The sequence below is a fragment of the Petromyzon marinus genome, unplaced genomic scaffold, assembly GCF_048934315.1.
Source record: "Petromyzon marinus isolate PM22_M1 ecotype Great Lakes invasive population unplaced genomic scaffold, UKy_Petmar_22M1.pri1.0 PM_G_Scaffold_37, whole genome shotgun sequence".
In the NCBI taxonomy this organism is placed as follows: Eukaryota; Metazoa; Chordata; class Hyperoartia; order Petromyzontiformes; family Petromyzontidae; genus Petromyzon; species Petromyzon marinus.
In genome coordinates this window covers 427,476-445,087 of record NW_027422950.1, presented here as the reverse complement: position 1 = coordinate 445,087, position 17,612 = coordinate 427,476, and the positions used below count along the sequence as shown (strand labels likewise).

Genomic DNA, 17,612 nt, shown 5'->3' with positions numbered 1-17,612 from the left:
TGGCCTCAGGGTGCACATAGCCTGGCACAAGCGTCGTGGTGATGACACCGCCACTTAGTGGCGAATGGCGGTTGTTGTTGTTGTTGTTTTGTGGTTTGTGTTGGTGTGTGTGTGTTAGTGTGTGTGTTGGTGTGTGTTGGTGTGTGTGGGGGTGTGTGTGGGTGCGAGTGTGGTAGTGTGTGTGTGTGTTGGTGTGTGTGCGTGTATGTGTGGGTGCGAGTGTGGTATGAGTGTGTGTGGGTGTGTGTTGGTGTGTGTGTGTGTGACCCTCCTCCACCCGTGTGTGTGCGTGTGTGTGTGTGTGCGTGCGAGCGTGCACCCAGGAGCTCCCACTCGCTATTCGGGGTGCTCAACTACACGAGGACGCGTGGAGGAGCGCGCCGGCTCAGAGCCAACATCCACGAGCCGCTGGTGGATGAAGAGACGCTCAGAGGCCGTCTCGACTGTGTGGATGAGCTGATGCAGGAAGACAACTTCTATAGAGTGCAGGCCGGTGGGTGGGTGGGTTGGTGGGTGGGTGGCTGAGTGGGTGGGTGGGTATGTGGGTGGGCGGGTGAGTGGGTGCGTGAGTGGGTGAGTGAGTGCGTGAGTGGGTGAGTGAGTGGGTGGGTGGGTGAGTGGTGAGTGAGTGGTTGCGTGGGTGGGTGAGTGGGTATGTGGGTGGGTGAGTGGGTGGGTGGGTGATGGGGCAGTTGTGGAGCGAGTGGAGAGTTTCCCATACCTGGGCAGTGCGCTCATGACCGGCTCCGGTTTAACAGCAAAGATCGCACTCCGAATCAGTCGAGCGGCAATGTCTTTTCATCGGTTGCGTAACGCTGTGTGGAAGTTACCTGGTCTGTCGCTCCGCATGAAGCTTCGGGTCTTCCCTCCCTTCTCTACGCTTGTGAAACGTGGACCCCCCAAATGGAACATCTTCGCCGGTTAGAAATATTTAGGCTGGCCTGCCTACGATCAATCCTGGGTTTAACCAGGCTGGATTGTGTAAGGAGCTCACAAATCCTCGAAAAATCTGGACAAAGTCCCATCGGTGAGCTCCTCCGGCAGGCAAGACTGCGTTGGCTGGGCCATGTAGCCCGCATGCCCAATCACCACATGCCCAAACAGATTTTGTTCGGCCGGATCGAGGGGGCTAAACGGATGCTGCTTGTGCTAGATAAGAGATGGAGTGATGTGGTACAGGAGGACGTGGAGCTGAGTGGACTTGCCGATGACTGGTACCAGCGGTGTCAAGATCGGCCTCTGTGGAGGAGGCTCGTGAAGGACGCTACTGGGCAGTTGGAGGCAGTCGCCCTCCAACAACAACGGAGGGCGGAGGAGCGACGCTCACAACAATGAGCGGAGCGCCGGGTGGCTAAAGCACAGCAGGTTGGCACAGTAGGGGGCACAGGTGGTGCATCAGCCAGTCATCTCAGTCAGTCGACCCGTGGCACCTGGGTCTGCCCCGTGACCTCCTGCCGGTGGGCGTTCGACACTTCACGTGGCCTCAAGGTGCACATGGCCTGGCACAAGCGTCGTGGTGACGTCACCGCCACTTAGTGGCGAATGGCGGTTGTTGTTGTTGTGTATGTCTGTGTGTGTGTGTCTGTGTGTATATGTGTGATGTCTGTGTGTATGTGTGTGCAGCTATCAGTCAGTTTCTGGATGTAGACCACCTGCTCTCAATGCTGATTCAAATCCCTAAGACAGAGACGGTGAGATGATCACTTTAATCATCATCAGCATCACCTCGCTCAGCACCACACAGTACCCCTTCATCACGTTAAACAGGGGTGGGGAACGTCCAGCCTCTGGCCCTGCCAAGGCAACCGCAGGCGGGACTCGAAATTCAATAAATCTAGGTAGAGCAATCCTGGAAGAGCAGTTGTGAGTAGCAACAACATCGTCAATACCGGCTAACATCACCAAATGCCTCGCCAAAAAGAAGCAGTTCCAGGCCATCACATTAGGGGCGAGTTAATTAAACGTTTGACCAGATATAACGGGCTAATTTTTAAGTTGATCAATTTTGTATGGCCCGCGAATGATGTTGTAAATATCCAAATGGCCCTTGGTAGAAAAAAGGTTCCCCACCCGTGATGTAGAGAGAGAGGCTATTTAGTGATCTATTTATTTGTCTATATTTATCTCTACATGTATCTATCTATATTCGGTAAAGTCACGTAGAAGGGAAATAATATAAATATAAAAGAATAACATTTTCTTGCTGTGGTTTTCACACCTTGATGATGATTGCTCGTGTTGCAGTCGAAACTTCGTGATAATTTTATTGTTTTATATTTTTATTATTTTATAGTTTCCCTTTCTACGTGGTGACTTTACCGAAAGAACCAAGAATATTAATCCCTGCAGTCACGAAAGCTTTAAATCAAAATGTATCTATCTATGTATCTGTCTATCCATCTACCCTGTTCCAGTTGAGAACTGCTGAGTCTAAGATCAACTACGCCATCCACCTCAAGCATGTCCTGGAGTTGGTGTCTCCACTGCAGGTTACATCGCCTGCCCAAGATCACTGTCATCACTAATTATTGTTCATCGCTATGATCACTAGTTATCATTAATCACTGTCATCACTAATTATTGTTAATCACTATCATCACTAATTATTGTTAATCACTATCATCACTAATTATTGTTAATCACTATCATCGCTAATTATTGTTGATCACTGTCATCACTAATTATTATTGATCACTGTCATCACTAATTATTGTTGATCACCCATCATCACTAATTATCGCTAATCACTATCATCACTAATTATTGTTAATCACTATCATCACTAATTATTGTTAATCACTATCATCACTAATTATTATTAATCACTATCATCACTAATTATTGTTAATCACTATCATCACAAATTATTATTGATCACTGTCATCACTAATTATTGTTAATCACTATCATCACCAATTATTATTAATCACTATCATCACTAATTATTGTTAATCACTATCATCACTAATTATTGTTAATCACTATCATCACTAATTATTGTTAATCACTATCATTACTAATTATTGTTGATCACTATCATCACTAATTATTATTAATCACTATCATCCCTAATTATTATTGATCACTGTCATCACTAATTATTGTTAATCACTATCATCACTAATTATTATTAATCACTATCATCACTAATCGTTAATCACTGTCATCACAAATTATTATTAATCACTATCATCACTAATTATTATTAATCACTGTCATCACTAATTATTGTTAATCACTATCATCACTAATTATTGTTAATCACTGTCATCACTAATTATCGTTAATCACTATCATCACTAATTATCATTAATCACTATCATCACTAATTATTGTTAATCACTATCATCACTAATTATTATTGATCACTATCACCACTAATTATTGTTGATCACTATCATCACTAATTATCATTAATCACTATCGTCACTAATTATTGTTAATCACTATCATCACTAATTATTATTAATCACTATCATCACTAATTATTGTTAATCACTATCATCACTAATTATTATTAATCACTATCATCACTAATTATTGTTAATCACTATCATCACTAATTATTGTTAATCACTATCATCACTAATTATTGTTGATCACTATCATCACTAATTATTATTGATCACTGTCATCACTAATTATTGTTAATCACTATCATCACTAATTATTGTTAATCACTATCATCACTAATTATTATTAATCACTATCATCACTAATTATTGTTAATCACTATCATCACTAATTATTGTTAATCACTATCATCACTAATTATTGTTGATCACTATCATCACTAATTATTATTGATCACTGTCATCACTAATTATTGTTAATCACTATCATCACGAATTATTGTTAATCACTATCATCACTAATTATTGTTGATCACTATCATCACTAATTATTGTTGATCACTATCATCACTAATTATTATTATTAATCACTGTCATCACAAATTATTGTTAATCACTATCATCACTAATTATTGTTAATCACTATCATCACCAATTATTATTAATCACTATCATCACTAATTATTGTTAATCACTATCATCACCAATTATTATTAATCACTATCATCACTAATTATTATTAATCACTATCATCCCTAATTATTATTGATCACTGTCATCACTAATTATTGTTAATGACTATCATCACTAATTATTATTAATCACTATCATCACTAATCGTTAATCACTGTCATCACAAATTATTATTAATCACTATCATCACTAATTGTTATTAATCACTGTCATCACTAATTATTGTTAATCACTATCATCACTAATTATTGTTAATCACTGTCATCACTAATTATCGTTAATCACTATCATCACTAATTATCATTAATCACTATCATCACTAATTATTGTTAATCACTATCATCACTAATTATTATTGATCACTATCACCACTAATTATTGTTGATCACTATCATCACTAATTATCATTAATCACTATCATCACTAATTATTGTTAATCACTATCATCACTAATTATTATTAATCACTATCATCACTAATTATTGTTAATCACTATCATCACTAATTATTATTAATCACTATCATCACTAATTATTGTTAATCACTATCATCACTAATTATTGTTAATCACTATCATCACTAATTATTGTTAATCACTATCATCACTAATTATTGTTAATCACTATAATCACTAATTATTGTTGATCACTGTGATCACTAATTATTGTTGATCACTATCATCACTAATTATTATTGATCACTGTCATCACTAATTATTGTTAATCACTATCATCACGAATTATTATTGATCACTGTCATCACTAATTATTGTTGATCACTATCATCACTAATTATTGTTGATCACTATCATCAATAATTATTATTATTATTAATCACTGTCATCACAAATTATTGTTAATCACTATCATCACTAATTATTGTTAATCACTATCATCACTAATTATTGTTAATCACTATCATCACTAATTATTGTTAATCACTATCATCACTAATTATTGTTAATCACTATCATCACTAATTATTATTAATCACTGTCATCACTAATTATCGTTAATCACTATCATCACTATCATCACTATCATTATCATTAAGCTGCCACTGGGGGTGCCCCTGGCAACAGCAGACTCACACACAGAGACAGCTGCCACTGGGGGTGCCCCTAAGCCACAGCAGACTCACACACAGAGACAGCTGCCACTGGGGGTGCCCCTAGGCAGCAGCAGACTCACACACAGAGACAGCTGCCACTGGGGGTGCCCCTAGGCCACAGCAGACTCACACACAGAGACAGCTGCCACTGGGGGTGCCCCTAGGCAACAGCAGACTCACACACAGAGACAGCTGCCACTGGGGGTGCCTCCACAACACCCACAGGTAGGGTGAGTGGCAGGTGAGGTGAGTGGTGAGGTGAGGGGTTGGTGAGGGGTGGGTGAGTGTTGAGTGAAGGGTGAGGTGAGTTGAGTGGTGAGGTGGTGCGTGGTGAGTTGGGTAGTGAGGTGGTGCGTGGTGAGTTGGGTGGTGAGGTGAGTGGTGAGGTGGTGCGTGGTGAGTTGGGTGGTGAGGTGAGTGGTGAGGTGAGTAGTGAGGTGAGTGGTGAGGTGGGTGGTGAGGTGAGTGGTGAGGTGAGTGGTGAGGTGAGTGGTGAGGTGCGTGGTGAGGTGAGTGGTGAGGTGGGTGGTGAGGTGAGTGGTGAGGTGGTGAGTGGTGAGGTGAGGGGTTGGTGAGGGGTGGGTGAGTGTTGAGTGAAGGGTGAGGTGAGTTGAGTGGTGAGGAGAGTGGTGAGGTGGTGCGTGGTGAGGTGGGTGGTGGGGTGAGTGGTGAGATGGTGAGTGGTGAGGTGGTGAGTGGTGAGGTGGTGAGTGGTGAGGTGAGGGGTTGGTGAGGGGTGGGTGAGTGTTGAGTGAAGGGTGAGGTGAGTTGAGTGGTGAGGTGGTGAGTGGTGAGTGACAGGTGCAGGTGTCACCCTCACCTATCTCTCCCCTGCTGTGTTCCCAGCGAGCGCTTAGCCCCTGCAAGACTCCACTGCTGACAGCCTACCAGAGCTCCCTGTTGGACTGCAGGTGACGAGGAGACCAGGCTGGTGGTGGTGGTGGGGGTGGTGGTGGTGGTGGTGATGGTGGTGACTGTGGTGACGGTGGTGGGGGTGTGGGTGGTGGTGGGGGTGGTGGTGGTTTGTGATGGTGGTGGAGGAAGAGGTGGTGGTGGTGGTGTGGGTGGGGGTGGTGGAGGAGGTGGTGGTGATGGTGGGGGTGGTGACAGTGGTGGTGGTGGTGGGGGTGGAGGTGGGGGTGGTGGTGTGGGTGGTGGTGGGGGTGGTGGTGGTGGTGGGGGTGATGGTGGTGATGGTAGTAGTGGTGGTGCTGGTGGTGGGGGTGGTGGTGGGGGTGGTGGTGACGGTGGTGACGGTGGTGACGGTGGTGGTAGTGGGGGTGGTGGTGTGGGTGGTGGTGGGGGTGGTGGTGATGGTGGTGGTGGTGACGGTAGTGAGGGTGATGGTGGTGATGGTGGGGGTTGTGACGGTGGCAAAAACAACCCCCTACCTCCTCTTTGGTGCCGGATGGCAACGCTGTGGTGGGCAGTGCCATGGGGGGAGGTGCCTATTTAGATTTTTGGCTTTTCCCTTCATGACGTTTGTAGCCACCACAGCGGCCAATTGGGGGCTCTGGATGGGTGCGAGGGGCTGGTAACCCATCCACGTTCAATTAATTATCACCAAACCATGAATGAAAAATGTAATTAATAAGCTTGTGCCGGAGGCCCCGGGGGGATAGGCATCTATGACGTCTCCTGGCCAAACACTATTTGGCGGAGTCAGGAGACTGAATCCTTCCCCTCGGGGCTCCTCCTTTAATAACGAAAAGCCACTACGGATGGCCTCGTAGAATGTTCGAATGCTCACTGCAGAGGAGAGGTTGCCACTTCTCTGTTGGGAGCTGGACCGGTACCGCCTGGATCTCTGTTGTAATCAGGAGGTCCGGTGGACCGGCTCTGGCTCCTGCCACCGTGAGGGGTGGACAGTCTTCTACTCAGGGGAGGAGACTGCCAAACAACAGGGAGTGGCTCTTCTTCTAAACAAAAGAATGAAGGGGGCGTGGGAGCGTGGCGGTAAGGTGTGGGAAGCTGTAGTCCCCAGGCTACTTTGGGCTCGCCTTCCCATCAAATGGAGGTGAGGAGTAGTGGTCGTGGTTACTTATGCCCCCACCGAAGATGAACATCCGTGGAGGGATGTAGGCAAGGCCGATGAGTCAGATGCCTCCTATAACCTCCTGTCACAGGTGCTAGCTAAAGTGGACCCTCGGGATAGAGTCATCTTGTTGGGTGACTTCAATGCCCGAGTTGGTCATGATGCTGGCACCTGGTCTGGAGTGATTGGAAGGCATGAGCCAGATCAGCTCAATAACAACGGCAGGAGGCAGCTAGATTTTTGTGCAGCCCATGGGCTTATAATTACCAACACGCTGTTCCGGCATCGGCGCATCCACACAACATCATGGATGCATGCCAAGTCTAAGCAAGGCCAACTACTGGATGTTATAGTGACGGAACAGCGGATGCGGGCCCATGTCCTTGACACCAGGACCTTCCGTGGTACTGATCTGCCCACTGACCATTGACTAGTCATCTGTAAGATGCGCCTGCCATTCTTCCACTCCGGTAGTGGGTGTACACCCAGGACCCCATTCAAACTCATAGTGGCCTGGTCTCAGTGCGGCTGGGGTTGGCATCGTCCCCCACTCCTCCTGATGTCGAGGGACAATGGGCGAGATTTAGGACTGTGGCTCATGCAGCTGCAATGGCTGCTTTGGGTACACGGTCCAGACCTCCCCAGAGACCTTGGCTGACAGAGGAGGTGTTCAGGCTGGCTGAGAAAAAGCGACAGGCCCACTCTCATAGCCTACAGCATCCCACGTCGGAGAATGAGGAGGCTTACCGCAACCTTCGCTCGGAGGTTTGGAGAGCCGTGAGGCGCTGCAAGGATGGGTGGTGGTCGCGGGTTGCTGAGGAGATGGAGTCTGCCTCAATGGCCCGCGATCACAAATCGCTCTTTAACTCCATAAAAAATATAACCAGCAGCGCCACACCTATTACCATCATTAGGGGAAAGAACAGTGATCCAATCTCCGACCCCGAGGAACAGGTTTTCATATCTGCTGAGCATTTCTGTGAGGTCCTGGGGGAGGGAAAATCCCTCAACCTGGAAAACATCGTGGGCCAAAGTGGGGATGACACTACTGAGGCTGCGGTGCCTCAAATATTGGAAGAAGTCACCCCCTGTGAGTAGCTGGCTGAGGTGCCATCTGTTGAGGAAGTACTGAAGGCGATCCAGAGTCTGAGACCAGGAAAGGCACCGGGCAGAGACGATCTCCCAAGCAAAATGCTGAGGGAGGGTGGCGTTTGTTCACAAACTGCCCTACATGACATCATAACAACAGTCTGGACCACTGGATGGGTTCCGCAGGATTGGAAGAATGCCCTGGTGGTCCCCCTCTTTGTAGTAAGGGGACCGCACAGACTGTAACAACTACAGGGGTATCTCACTCCTCAGTGTGCCGGGAAAGGTCCTGGCAAGGATTATTCAACATCGCCTTTCAAGGCACGCTTAGGAGAGGCATGCGGAACCCCAATGCGGTTTCAGGAAAAGGCGTTCCTGCAACATGTCATATTTTCTGTCTACAGTATAGTATAGGTGTAGGGAATTCCAACAAGACCTACATCTCCGCTTTATTGACCTGGTCAAGGCCTATGACACCATCAGTAGGCCTGGGCTCTGGGTTGTTCTTCGTGCTTTCGAAGTCCCTGACCCTCTGCTCATGATCATTAAGGACCTTCATGATAGTGAGCGGGCCCAGGCAAAACTACGTGGCCGGGAGTCGGAGCCATTCCCTGTACACCTTGGGGTGCGACAGGGATGTCCTCTGGCTCCCACATTATTAAACACCTATTTTGACCACGTAGTTCGTGAAGCCTTCAGTAGCTGTACCGGAGGAATTCCCATCTGGTACAGATAGAATGGGAGGCTGATCGATGCCCGGGTGCGGTCAAGGGATGGCTCCCGATTGTTCAACCATGTAATGTATGCCGATGATCTGGGAATTGCTGCTCACTCAGAGGAGGAGTTGGAGGCGCTGCTGCTGAACCTGGAGCTTGCCACTAAGAAGTGGAGCCTTACCCACTGAAACTAAGCACTTGCCTGGGTATTTTCTGCCATCGGACACTCCACCCCCACAACTTCCAATTGGTGATGGGATAGTTGTGGGGAGAGTGGAGAGTTACCCATACCTGGGCAGTGTGCTCATGACCGGCTCCGGTTTAACAGCACTCGGAATCGGTCAAGCGGCATTATATTTTCATCGGTTGCGTAACGCTGTGTGGAAGCTACCTGGTCTGTCGCTCCGCACTAAGCTTCAGGTCTTCTCGGCCACAGTCATTCCCTCCCTTCTCTATGCTTGTGAAACGTGGACCCCCCTAATGGAGCATCTTTGCTGGTTAGAAACATTTAGGCTGGCCTGTCTACGATCCATCCTGGGTTTAACCAGGCTGGATTGTGTGAGGAGCTCACAAATCCTTGAAAGATCTGGACAAAGTCCCATCAGTGAGCTCCTCCGGCAGGCAACACTGCGTTGGCTGGGTCATGCAGCCCGCATGCCCAGCGATCACATGCCGAAACAGCTTTTGTTCAGCCGGATCAAGGGGGCTAGAGAAGAGATGGAGTGGTGTGGTACAGGAGGCACGGGCTAGAGAAGAGATGGAGTGACGTGGTACAGGAGGACGTAGAGCTGAGTGGACTTGCCGATGACTGGTACCAGCGGTGTCAGGATCGGCCTCTGTGGAGGAGGCTCGTGAAGGACGCTACTGGGCAGTTGGAGGCAGTCGCCCTCCAACAACAACGGAGGGCGGAGGAGCGATGCTCACAACAACGAGCGGAGCGCCGGGTGGCTAAAGCACAGCGGGTTGGCACAGTAGGAGGCACAGGTGGTGCATCAGCCACTCATCTCACTCAGTCCCCCCCTGGCACCTGGGTCTGCCCCGTGACCTTCGTGCCAGCGTGCGTTCAACACTTCACGTGGCCTCGAAGTGCACATGGCCTGGCACAAGCGTCGTGGTGACGTCACCGCCACTTAGTGGTGAACGGCGGTTGCCGTCGTCGTTGTTGTTGTCGGCGACGGTGGCGGCGTCGATGGCGGCGGCGACACCACAACCCCCCCCGCGTCTCCTCCCCCGCTGTCCCCGTGCCAGGTTCCCTGCGATCCTGGGCAAGCTGCGCACGGTGCTGACCGACGATTTGCCCTTCCGCAAGGGCAACCTCCTCTCGGCCAGGACACGGCGCTGCCACGTCGTGCGCCCCGGCCTCAACGGCTTCCTGGACCTCGCTCGGCGCATCCTCTCCGAGGCCGTCGGAGACATCGAAGGCACGGCACGGCTGACCCACCCGTAGCCCTCCCCGGCCGTCTTTGTATCTCTCTCTTCCTCTCTCTCTACCGCCTGCTGCTGTACGTTTGGAGTTTGCGTGTCTCTCTCATCATCGTCATCATCACGGTGGCTGCGAGATGTCAACTACCTCGCCTGGTACGCAGGAGGTCGTGGGTTCCACCATCATCTCCCCCCCCCTCTCCTCCTTTCTCCCCCACTCTTCCCCCTCTCTCCCCTGCCCAATCTCTCTCTCTCAGAGACCAACAAACAGCTCTCCGTGATTCACAACCTGCCCACTCTCTCTCTCCCAGAGATCAACAAACAGCTCTCCGTGATTCACAACCTGCCCATTCTGTCTCTCAGAGATCAACAAACAGCTCTCCGTGATTCACAACCTGCCCATTCTCTCTCTCCCAGAGATCAACAAACAGCTCTCCGTGATTCACAACCTGCCCATTCTCTCTCTCCCAGAGATAATCAAACAGCTCTCCGAGATTCACAACCTGCCCATTCTCTCTCTCAGAGATCATCAAACAGCTCTCCGAGATTCACAACCTGCCCATTCTCTCTCTCAGAGATCATCAAACAGCTCTCCGAGATTCACAACCTGCCCATTCTCTCTCTCCCAGATATCATCAAACAGCTCTCCGAGATTCACAACCTGCCCATTCTCTCTCTCCCAGAGATCATCAAACAGCTCTCCGTGATTCACAACCTGCCCATTCTGTCTCTCAGAGATCATCAAACAGCTCTCCGTGATTCACAACCTGCCCATTCTCTCTCCCAGAGATCATCAAACAGCTCTCCGTGATTCACATCCTGCCCATTCTCTCTCTCAGAGATCATCAAACAGCTCTCCGTGATTCACAACCTGCCCATTCTCTCTCTCCCAGAGATCATCAAACAGCTCTCCGTGATTCACAACCTGCCCATTCTCTCTCTCCCAGAGATCATTAAACAGCTCTCCGAGATTCACAACCTGCCCATTCTCTCTCTCCCAGAGATCATCAAACAGCTCTCCGAGATTCACAACCTGCCCATGTCCATGAGCTACAGCGCCGTGCGTGGCTTTTACATCCAGACGTCCGCTCACTCCCTGCAGCCCGAACAGCGTCTGCCAGAGGTCTTCATCAAGGTCAACGCACAGAGACTCACAGATTCACCACACAGAGACTCACAGACTCACCACACAGACTCATAGACTCATCGCACAGAGACCCATAGACTCATCGCACAGAAACCCATAGACTCATCGCACAGAGACCCACAGACTCACCACACAGAGACTCATAGACTCATCACATAGAGACCCATAGACTCATCACACAAAGACCCATAGACTCATCACACAGAGACCCATAGACTCATTGCACAGAGACCCATAGACTCATCGCACAGAGACCCACAGACTCACCACACAGAGACTCATAGACTCACACAGAGACCCATAGACTCATCACACAGAGACCCATAGACTCATCACACAGAGACCCAGAGACTCATCACACAGAGACCCATAGACTCACCACGCAGAGACCCATAAACTCATCACATAGAGACCCACAGACTCACCACGCAGAGACCCATAGACTCATCACACAGAGACTCAGACTCACCACTCATAGACTCACCACTCACAGACTCACCACTCATAGACCCAGAGTCTATGTGTGAGTCTATGTGTATAGGTGTGAGTCTGTGTCTAGGTGTGAGTCTATGTGTATAGGTGTGAGTCTGTGTCTATGTGTGAGTCTATGTGTCTAAGTGTGAGTCTGTGTCTATGTGTGAGTCTGTGTCTATGTGTGAGTCTATGTGTGAGTCTATGTGTCTAGGTGTGAGCCTATGTGTGAGTCTGTGTCTACGTGTGAGTCTATGTGTCTAGGTGTGAGGCTATGTGTGAGTCTGCGTCTATGTGTAAGTCTATGTGTCTTTGTGTGAGTCTATGTGTCTATGTGTGAGTCTATGTGTGAGTCTATGTGTCTACGTGTGGGTCTGTGTCTATGTGTGAGTCTATGTGTCTATGTGTGAGTCTATGTGTCTATGTGTGAGTCTATGTGTCTATGTGAGAGTCTATGTGTTTATGTGTGAGTCTATGTGTATCTGTGTGTGAGTCTATGTGTGAGTCTATGTGTCTATGTGTGAGTCTATGTGTGAGTCTATGTGTCTATGTGTGAGTCTATGAGTCTATGTGTGAGTCTATGTGTCTATGTGTGAGTCTATGAGTCTATGTGTGAGTCTATGTGTCTATGTGTGAGTCTATGTGTGTGTCTACGTGTGAGTCTATGTGTGAGTCTATGTGTCTTTGTGTGAGTCTATGAGTCTATGTGTGAGTCTATGTGTCTACGTGTGAGTCTCACCCCTCACCCCACCACTCACCACACCCCTCACTCACCCCTCACCACCCCTCACTCACCACTCACCACCCCTCACTCACCACTCACCACCCTCACTCACCACTCACCACACCCCTCACTCACCACTCACCACCCCTCACTCACCACTCACCACCCCTCACTCACCACTCACTCATCACTCACCACTCACCACCCCTCGCTCACCACTCACCACCACTCACTCATCACTCACCACCCCCCACTCACCAATCACCACCACTCACCCCACCACTCACCACTCACCACCCTCACTCACCACTCACCACCCTCACTCACCACTCACCACTCACCACCCCTCACTCACCACTCACCACCCCTCACTCACCACTCACCACCCCTCACTCACCACTCACCACCCTCACTCACCACTCACCACTCACCACCCCTCACTCACCACTCACCACCCCTCACTCACCACTCACCACCCCTCACTCACCACTCACCACCCCTCACTCACCACTCACCACCCCTCACTCACCACTCACCACCCCTCACCACCCCTCACTCACCACTCACCACACCCCTCACTCACCACTCACCACCCCTCACTCACCACTCAACACCCCTCACTCACCAAGTGAGCAAACGTGGGAACCTTCTCAGCTACACCACCATGGACCTCATGAGGCTGAACTGCCGCAGCCAAGAGGCCGTGGAGGAGATCTACCTCATGTCCAACGTGTGAGGGAACACCCCTGCCCCAGGCAGAGTGTGGTGGACTAATCTCCATCTGTTCCTTGACTCACTGCCGCTTCTACCTGTGGGGGTTGCAGAGGAACCCCCTGGCTATGCCCTGCACTACTATACACTACACTATACACTACACTATACACTACACTACACACTACACTATACACTACACTATACACTACTATACACTACACTATACACTACACTATACTACTATACACTACACTATACACTACATTATACACTACTATACACTACACTATACACTACACTATACATTACTATACACTACACTATACACTACACTATACACTACTATACACTACACTATACACTACACTATACACTACACTACAGCACTACACTATACACTACACTACTATACACTACACTATACTCTACACTACTACACACTACAATATACACTGCAATATACACTACACTATACACTACACTATACACTACACTATACACTACTATACACTACACTATGCACTACACTATACACTACACTATACACTACATACACTACTATACACTACACTATACACTACACTATACACTACTGTACACTACTACACTACACTATACACTACACTATACATTACACTATGCACTACACTATACACTACACTATACACTACTATACACTACACTATACATTACACTATGCACTACACTATACACTACTATACACTACTGTACACTACTACACTACACTATACACTACACTATACACTACACTATACACTACACTATACACTACTATGCACTACACTATACACTACACTATACACTACACTCTACACTACACTATACCCTACATTATACTCTACTGTACACTACACTATGCACTACACTATACACTACACTATACACTACTGTACACTACACTATACACTACACTATGCACTACACTATACACTACAGTATACACTACACTATACACTACACTATACTACTATACACTACACTATACAGTACTGTACACTACTACACTACACTATACATTACACTATACACTACACTATACACTACTGTACACTACTACACTACACTATGCACTACACTATACACTACACTATACTCTACTGTACACTACACTATGTACACTATACACTACTGTACACTACTCTTTACACAACACCCTTTGGGGGGGGGGAGGGTGACCCCCGCTCTGTCTCCGTGCCCAGGGTGTTGTCTAAGCTGTTTGCGGAGATCCGGGAGGACATTGTGTGTCTCTACAAGCTTGCTGACGCAGTGTCCATGGTGGACATGCTGCTGGCATTTGCTCACCGCACCACGCTCACCAAGTCCGGTACGCGGTGGGTGGGTGGGTGAGTGAGTGGGTGAGTGAGTGGGTGAGTGGATGGGTGTGTGAGTGAGTCGGTGGGTGAGTGAGTGGGTGAGTGGGTGAGTAGGTGGGTGGGTGAGTGAGTGAGTGAGTGGGTGGGTGAGTGAGTGAGTGGGTGGGTGGGTGAGTGAGTGAGTGGGTGGGTGGGTGGGTGAGTGAGTGGGTAAGTGGGTGAGTGAGGGAGTGAGTGAGTGGGTGGGTGGGTGAGTGAGTGAGTGAGTGGGTGAGTGGGTGAGTGAGGGAGTGAGTGAGTGGGTGGGGTGAGTGAGTGGGTGGGTGAGTGAGTGAGGGAGTGAGTGAGTGGGTGAGTGGATGAGTGAGTGAGTGGCCTTCACCCCCCCGTGACCTCCCCCCGTGACCTCCGCCCCCGTGACCTCCGCCCCCGTGACCTTCACCCCTGTGACCTCCCCATGTGACCTCCGCCACCATGACCTCCGCCCCCGTGACCTCCGCCCTGTGACCTCTACCCCGAGACCTCCCCCCCTTGACTCCTCCCCCCATGACCTCCCCCCCGTGACCTCCCCCCCTTGACCTCCACCCCCATGACCTTCACCCCCGTGACCTCCCGTGACCTCCCCCCCACTGTCTGTGGTGAGCTGCAGTCCGTCCGGAATTCTCTGACACGCTGGCCCTCAAAGGGGCTCGCCACCCCATCCTGGAGCGGGTGCTGGGCTGGCCGCTGGTGCCTAACGACGTCTTCCTGTCGGACGCCTCCAACTTCCTCATTGTCACGGGGCCCAACAACAGCGGCAAGTCCACGCTGCTGAGACAGGTGGCACTCTGCCAGGTGATGGCACAGATCGGTGAGTGGGTGGGGGGGTGAGTTGGTGAGTGAGTGAGTGGGTGAGTGAGTGAGTGAGTTGGTGAGTGGGTGGGTGAGTTGGTGAGTGAGTTGGTTGGTGAGTGAGTGGGTGAGTTGGTGAGTGAGTGGGTGGGTGAGTGAGTGAGTGAGTGAGTTGGTGAGTGAGTAGGTGAGTAAGTAAGTGAGTGAGTGTTTGAGTGAGTGAGTAGGTGAGTAAGTGAGTGAGTGAGTGTTTGAGTGATTGAGTGAGTAGGTGAGTAAGTATGTGAGTGAGTGTTTGAGTGAGTGAGTGAGTAGGTGAGTAAGTAAGTGAGTGAGTGTTTGAGTGAGTGAGTAGGTGAGTAAGTGAGTGAGTGAGTGTTTGAGTGAGTGAGTAGGTGAGTAAGTAAGTGAGTGAGTGTTTGGGTGCTACCACTGCTTCAGGTTGCTTCGTGCCAGCCGACTTTGCCTGCGTGAGGATCGCTGATCAGATCTTCACTCGCATCGGTGTGGACGACGACATACAGCCACTCTCCTCCACCTTCACCATCGAGATGAGAGAGGTGGGTGGGGAGTGAGAGGGTGGGTGGGTGAGTGGGTGGGTGGGTGGGTGAGTGGGTGGGTGAGTGGTTGGTTGGGTGTGTGAGTGGGTGGGTGTGTGAGTGGGTGGGTGAGTGGTTGGTTGGGTGTGTGAGAGAGTGAGTGGGTGGTTGAGTGAGAGGGTGGGTGAGTGGGTGGGTGGGTGTGTGAGTGGGTGGGTGAGTGAGTGGGTGGGTGAGTGGTTGGGTGGGTGAGTGGGTGGGTGTGTGAGTGGGTGGGTGAGTGGTTGGTTGGGTGTGTGAGAGAGTGAGTGGGTGGTTGAGTGAGAGGGTGGGTGAGTGGGTGGGTGGGTGTGTGAGTGGGTGGGTGAGTGAGTGGGTGGGTGAGTGGTTGGGTGGGTGAGTGGGTGGGTGAGTGGTTGGGTAGGTGGGTGAGTGGGTTGGTGAGTGGGTGGGTGAGTGGGTGGGTTAGTGGGTGTGTGAGTGGGTGGGTGAGTGGGTGGGTGAGTGAGAGGGTGGGTGAGTGGGTGGGTGGGCTGGTGTGTGAGTGGGTGGGTGAGTGGGTGGGTGGGTGTGTGATTGAGTGGGTGAGTGGGTGTGTGAGTGAGTGGGTGGGTGAGTGGGTGGGTGAGTGGTTGGGTGGGTGAGTGGGTGGGTGAGTGGTTGGGTAGGTGGGTGAGTGTGTTGGTGAGTGGGTGTGTGAGTGGGTGGGTGAGTGGGTGGGTGGGTGAGTGGTTGGGTGGGTGAGTGAGTGGGTGAGTGGGTGGTTGAGTGAGAGGGTGGGTGAGTGGGTGGGTGGGTGAGTGAGTGGGTGGGTGAGTGGTTGGGTGGGTGAGTGGGTGGGTGAGTGGGTGGGTGAGTGAGTGAGTGGGTGAGTGGTTTGGGTGGGTGAGTGGGTGGGTGAGTGGGTGGGTGGGTGAGTGAGTGGGTGGGTGAGTGGTTGGGTGGGTGAATGGGTGGGTGAGTGGGTGGGTGAGTGAGTGGGTGGGTGAGTGGTTGGGTGGGTGAGTGGGTGGGTGAGTAGTTGGGTAGGTGGGTGAGTGGGTTGGTGAGTGGGTGTGTGAGTGGGTGGGTGAGTGAGTGAGTTGGTGAGTGGGTGGGTGTGTGGGTGTGTGAGTGGGTGGGTGAGTGGGTGGGTGAGTGAGTGGGTTGGTGAGTGAGTGAGTTGGTGAGTGAGTGAGTTGGTGAGTGGGTGGGTGTGTGTGTGGGTGAGTGGGTGGGTGACCCCCGGTGACCCCCATGACCCCAGGTGAACTACATAGTTCGCACAGCCACCGACCGCTCTCTGGTGATCATGGACGAGCTCGGGAGGGGCACCGGGGTCCACGAGGCCCTGGGGATCTGTCACTCGGTCTGTGAGTGTCTCCTGCAGCGCAAGGTGGTGACCACTCACACTCACCACTCACACTCACCACTCACACTCACCACCCTCACCAC

General features: G+C 50.0%; 1 protein-coding gene across 1 annotated transcript in view; it reads left to right on the top strand.

Moving 5' to 3' along the window:
* The window catches only part of LOC142915930 (mutS protein homolog 4-like), a 29,716-nt gene that overhangs the window by 7,621 nt on the left and 4,483 nt on the right, over positions 1 to 17,612 (top strand). The window contains exons 6-17 of the mRNA XM_076061555.1: positions 324 to 493; positions 1,624 to 1,691; positions 2,415 to 2,489; positions 6,003 to 6,067; positions 10,245 to 10,439; positions 10,782 to 10,794; positions 11,425 to 11,575; positions 13,390 to 13,492; positions 14,695 to 14,819; positions 15,458 to 15,658; positions 16,081 to 16,199; positions 17,425 to 17,553. Coding sequence (XP_075917670.1) covers positions 324 to 493; positions 1,624 to 1,691; positions 2,415 to 2,489; positions 6,003 to 6,067; positions 10,245 to 10,439; positions 10,782 to 10,794; positions 11,425 to 11,575; positions 13,390 to 13,492; positions 14,695 to 14,819; positions 15,458 to 15,658; positions 16,081 to 16,199; positions 17,425 to 17,553 — 1,414 coding nt within the window. The remainder of the gene's footprint in view (positions 1 to 323; positions 494 to 1,623; positions 1,692 to 2,414; positions 2,490 to 6,002; positions 6,068 to 10,244; positions 10,440 to 10,781; positions 10,795 to 11,424; positions 11,576 to 13,389; positions 13,493 to 14,694; positions 14,820 to 15,457; positions 15,659 to 16,080; positions 16,200 to 17,424; positions 17,554 to 17,612) is intronic.